The sequence below is a fragment of the Hylobates moloch genome, unplaced genomic scaffold, assembly GCF_009828535.3.
Source record: "Hylobates moloch isolate HMO894 unplaced genomic scaffold, HMol_V3 SCAFFOLD_11, whole genome shotgun sequence".
Lineage (NCBI taxonomy): Eukaryota > Metazoa > Chordata > Mammalia > Primates > Hylobatidae > Hylobates > Hylobates moloch.
This window is the reverse complement of record NW_026652286.1, coordinates 67,658,400-67,664,036: the sequence shown is the minus strand read 5'-3', so window position 1 is coordinate 67,664,036 and position 5,637 is coordinate 67,658,400. Positions and strand designations below refer to the sequence as shown.

General features: G+C 48.2%; 1 protein-coding gene across 1 annotated transcript; it reads right to left on the bottom strand.

Annotated features, from left to right (window-relative positions):
* Positions 1 to 525: 525 nt before the first annotated feature.
* LOC116477405 (lysine-specific demethylase 4E) lies at positions 526 to 2,010 on the bottom strand. Its single transcript, XM_032168109.1, has one exon. It carries the CDS (start codon positions 2,008 to 2,010, stop codon positions 526 to 528), a length of 1,485 nt encoding a protein of 494 aa, XP_032024000.1.
* Positions 2,011 to 5,637: the final 3,627 nt, after the last annotated feature.

The following is a 5,637-nucleotide window of genomic DNA, read 5'->3' as shown; positions in this document are numbered from 1 at the left end:
TGGCAGGAATCTTCTCTGATCCTGGGGTTGGGATAAGAGAGACACTGACATTTGTCACCATATTCCATAGCCATGGATCCAGACGATTGATCATGCATTGGAGGAAAATATCCCTAAACTCCGTGATATATCTCTGCCTGTCTTTAGCCCCAGCAGATGAGTCAGGAGCCCAGGAGATTCTGGAAAACTTAGTTGGGGTCAGAACCCTAGAGCCGTAAGAGTGGTCCATTGCTACAACCTTGCCCATGTTCACCAGGGATTTCCAGTCCCCACCAGTGTCCCTGGAAAACTTAATCAAAGGCACAATGACATTGGGAGGAGTCATGCAGACAACATCAGGGAGATTACTAGTAGTGCTGTTGAGGGATAGTGGGCACGGGCCAGGGTGCATGGTTTCATCACGATCCAGTTGGGGCCCCAGGAGTTGAAGATCAGGGACACAGCAGCAGCCAGAAGCCTTGGCAAGATGCAGAAGGCCACCACTCAAAGGGACAGATTTGTCATCAAATCATTGGCAAGCAGGAGCTAAGGCCTGTGGCCTCGAGCTCTACTCCTTGTACCCATTAAAAGGCGCCTCTTGGGTGCAGCCTGAACAGTTGGCTCCTCAGTCCTCAGTTCTCGATTACAACAACCATGACCATGACCACGACTGTGACCTCGACCTCGACCACGACCACGACCACGACCACGACCAAGACCAGAACTCCAGTTTCCAGTGGAAGGGAGAAGAACCCCGGCTGACATCCCCAGGGTAAGTGACTGGGTCTGGGTATGATATGCAGAGCTTTGGAATGCGGATCCAGGCACAGCATCAGTGCCACAGCCTTTTGGGTTGTAACAGTGCCCTGGGGACACAGGCTGTGTGGGACACTGGGCTGTGAGGTTTGGGAGAAGCCTCAGGCCCAGAGCAGCTCTTCTAAGTACTATATCATCTCTCCAGTTGCTCAGCTCTTGGCTTTCTGCAACCATGGGCTCTGTGTGATCCACAATGGCCAAGTCTTGCCTGTGTTTCCAGAGCTCATAACTCTCAGGTTGCACAATGCGCACAAAGGGGTCCATGGAAAAGGTCACCCTTGCCTCCCCACAGCTACACTGAGAGGCCATTTTGCCATAATCAATCCATCGTGGAGTGGCAAAATTGATGGCCTCTGCGCAGTTGAAGCCATGATTGAAGCCAGCATGGTAGCCATAGGGAAAGGTCACCATGAACTCTCCAGCCTCCTGAGTCATGCAATTGAAGGGAATCCCATTTTCCTTGAGAACTGTAGGCGAGATGAGGGCCACCTTGTGCCGCAGGAAGGCCTCACAGCCCCGAGAAGTGTCCGGGAAGAGCTCCCTGGCCAGGCGTTCCAGGCGCTGGCCATGTTCTGGGGGCACTGCATACCACATTTTGGGCTCCCCAAGGTGCAGGTAGTTGATGCTGTAAAGGTCCATGTCCTCTGTGTGCCAAGCGAACGTGGTCTTCCACATGCCAAAGTACAGGTAGGGTGTGTTGACACCCTCGATGACAACCCCACATTCCTGCTCCAACAGGTCCAGAATTGTTCCCAGGTGTCCTAGGTTCCATGGTTTAGTGCTTTCTTCAAATAAGGAGCCGCTGATATCAGCACCATAAATTGGTGAATTACCAGGGTGGCTCTTCCAGTATTGTTGCTCCAAATCGGCAAAATTCCGGTGTGGTGGAGTCTGATATTTTTTACTGTTTGCCAAGTGGCGATACTCCCTCACGGTCATGGCTTTCTTCTTTTTATGGTATTGAGTAAACACACCTCCCTGCCCAGAGGTCACCTGCTGGAGGGGAGTGGCTACTAAGATGTCTTCGATATCATCGTAAGTCTTTCTGGCTTTCCATTCCTTGGGTGGAATTACCTTGGCGAGGCCAGCTCGGTGTGCGCCTTGGGACTCCATGTGAGCAACGTATTTGTTGAAATCTGTAAATTCTTCTATGGTTGGGTAAAAAGTCATGATGGTATGACTCGTGTTCTGGGGACTGGAGTGCACAGACTTCATGGCTGCACACAAGAAGCAGCTGACTCCCAAGTTCTTGGGTGTCCTCTAGATGCCTGAGAGTGCTGGGGAGGAATTTCTTTTCTCCGCTTTGTTTTTTCAGAATACTTTGGTTTATCTGTGAGGGAGTAACTTACACTTGAACTTTTGAACAAGTGAGATCTCTCGCAGGCTTTCTGACCCCCCAGGGGGACTCCACTCTAGTCAGTATATATTTTTCTGAAGAAGTAGAGTATGTCCCAGCTCTACGAGTTTCCTCAGTTGGGGGTGTCACTGTGAGGCTTCTCCTGATTCTCAAGCTTGGGTGCACTAGTAGCAGCTAGTGTCCCACTATACCTGGGGGTCTCTTCTAGGAAGTCGAAACAATATACCTAAACAACAACAACAAAAGATACAGAATATTATATTTTTAAAATACGTATATGACCAGACAAAAGAAATATTCAGCTCGCATTAAGCTAAACTAAAATATATGCTAACATCAAGATATGTTAACATTGTCAGGCCTCTGAGCCCAGCCTAAGCCATCATATCCCCCGTGACCTGCAGAAACACATCCAGATGGCCTGAAGCAACTGAAGATCCACAAAAGAAGTGAAAATAGCCTTAACTGATGACATTCTACCATTGTGATTTGTTTCTGCCCCACCCTAACTGATCAATGTACTTTGTAATCTCCCCCACTCTTAAGAAGGTTCTTTGTAATTCCCCCAACCCTTGAGAATGTACTTTGTGAGATCCACCCCCTGACTCCAAAACATTGCTCTTAACTCCACCGCCTGTCCCAAAACCTGTAAGAACTAATGATAATCCCACCACCCTTTGCTGACTCTCTTTTCAGACTTAGCCCGCCTGCACCCAGGTGAAATAAACAGCCTTGTTGCTCACACAAAGCCTGTTTGGGGGTGTCTTCACACAGACACTTGAGACATTTCGTGCCAAAGGCCCGGGTCAGCGGGACTCCTTTGGGAGACCAGTCCCCTGTCCTCACCCTCACTCTGTGCAGAGATCCACCTACAACCTCGGGTCCTCAGACCAACCAGCCCAAGGAACATCTCACCGATTTTAAATCAGGTAAGCAGCCTCTTTTTACTCTCTTTTCCAACCTCTCTCACTATCCCTCAACCTCTTTCTCCTTTCAATCTTGGCACCACCCTTCAATCTCTCCCTTCTCTTAATTTCAATTCCTTTTATTTTCTGGTAGAGACAAAGGAGACACATTTTATCCATGGACCCAAAACTCCGGCGCCAGTCACGGACTCGGGAAGGCAGCATTCCCTTGGTGTTTAATCATTGCGGGGACGCGTCTCTGATTATTCACCCATGTTCCATTGGTGTCTGATCTCCGTGGGGACACCTGCCTTGGTCATTCACCCACATTCCCTTGATGGCAAATCAACTGTGGGGACAGCTGCTTTGGCTGCTCACCCACGTTGCAGCCCAGGGCTGCTCCCCACCCCACTTCTCCGTGTCCCTACCCTTCTTTTTTAAACTTGCCTCCTTCACTATGGGCAACCTTCCACCCTCCATTCCTCCTTCTTCTCCCTTAGCCTGTGTTCTCAGGAACTTAAAACCTCTTCAACTCTCACCTGACCTAAAATCTAAAGAACATCTTATGTTCTTCTGCAACACCGCTTGGCCCCAATACAAACTCGACAATGGCTCTAAATGGCCAGAAAATGGCACTTTTGACTTCTCCATCCTATGAGACCCAGACAATTTTTGTCGAAAAATGGGCAAAAATGGTCTGAGGTGCCTGACATCCAGGCATTCTTTTATACATTGGTCCCTCCTTAGTCTCTGCTCCCAAACAGACTTGTCCCAAATCTTTTTTCTTTCTCTCCTGTCTGTTCCTTCAGTCTCCACCCCAAGCTCTGAGTCCTTTGAATCCTTCTTTTCTACAGACTCATCTGACCTCTCCCCTCATCCCCAGGCTGCTCCTCGCCAGGCCAAGCCAAGTCCCAATTCTTCCTCAGCCTCTGCTCCCCCACCCTATAATCCTGTTTCCCTTGCCTCCATAACTGTTGTGGATATTGACAGCCAAGCTTCTAAACCTCTTAAAACTTCCCAACTCTGGTGCCAATTTGGACAACATTCTTTAATGCATTCATTTTTAGTTATCCCCACCTGCCCAGCTCCCTTATTAGGTCGAGACATTTTAACTAAATTATCTGCTTCCCTGACTATTCTCGGGCTACAGCCACACCTCATTGCTGCCTTTTCCCCCAGTTCAAAGCCTCCTTTGCATCCTCCCCTTGTATCTCCCCACCTTAACCCACAAGTATGGGATACCTCTACTCCCTCCTTGTCAACTGATCATGTACCCCTTACCATCTCATTAAAACCTAATCACCCTTACCCCGCTCAACGCCAATATCCCATCCTGCAGCATGCTTTAAAAGGATTAAAGCCTGGTATCACTCGCCTGTTACAGCATGGCCTTTTAAAGCCTATAAACTCTCCTTACAATTCACCCATTTTACCTGTCCAAAAACTGGACAAGTCTTACAGGTTAGTTCAGGATCTGCACCTTATCAACCAAATTGTTTTGCCTATCCACCCCATGGTGCCAAACCCATATACTCTCCTATCCTAAATAACTCTCTCCACAACCCATTATTCTGTTCTGGATCTCAAACATGCTTTCTTTACTATTCCTTTACACCCTTTATCCCAGCCTCTCTTCGCTTTCACTTGGACTGACCCTGACACCCATCAGGCTCAGCAAATTACCTGGGGTGTACTGCCGCAATCATTCACAGACAGCCCCCATTACTTCAGTCAAGCCGAAATTTCTTCCTCATCTGTTACCTATCTCGGCATAATTCTCATGAAAACACACGTGCTCTCCCTCCTCACCATGTCTGGCTAATCTCCCAAACCCCAATCCCTTCTACAAAACAACAACTCCTTTCCTTCCTAGGCATGGTTAGGTACTTCTGCCTTTGGATACCTAGTTTTATCATCCTGACTAAACCATGATATAAACTCACAAAAGCAAACCTAGCTGATCCCATAGATCCTAAATCCTTTCGCCACTCCTTTCTTTTCCTTAAAAACAGCCCTAGAAGCTGCCCCCACACTAGCTCTCCCTAACTCATCCCAACCCTTTTCATTACACACAGCCAAAGTGCAGGGCTGTGTGGTCAGAGTTCTTACACAAGAGCCAGGACTGCACCCTGTAGCCTTTCTGTCCAAACAACTTGATCTTACTGTTTTAGCCTAGCCCTCATGTCTGCAGGTGGTGGCTGCTGCTGCCCTAATACTTTTAGAGGCCCTCAAAATCACAAACTATGCTCAACTCACTCTCTACAGTTCTCATAACTTCCAAAATCTATTTTCTTCCTCACACCTGACACATATACTTTCTGATCCCCAGCTCCTTCGGCTGTACTCACTCTTTGTTGAGTCTCCCACAATTATCATTGTTCCTGGCCCGGACTTCAGTCCGGCCTCCCACATTATTCCTGATACCACACCTGACCCTCGTGACTGTATCTCTCTGATCCACCTGGCATTCACTCTATTTCCCCATATTTTCTTCTTTCCTTTTCCTCACCCTAATCACACTTGGTTTATTGATGACAGTTCCACCAGGCCTAATCGCCACACACCAGCAAAGGCAGGCTA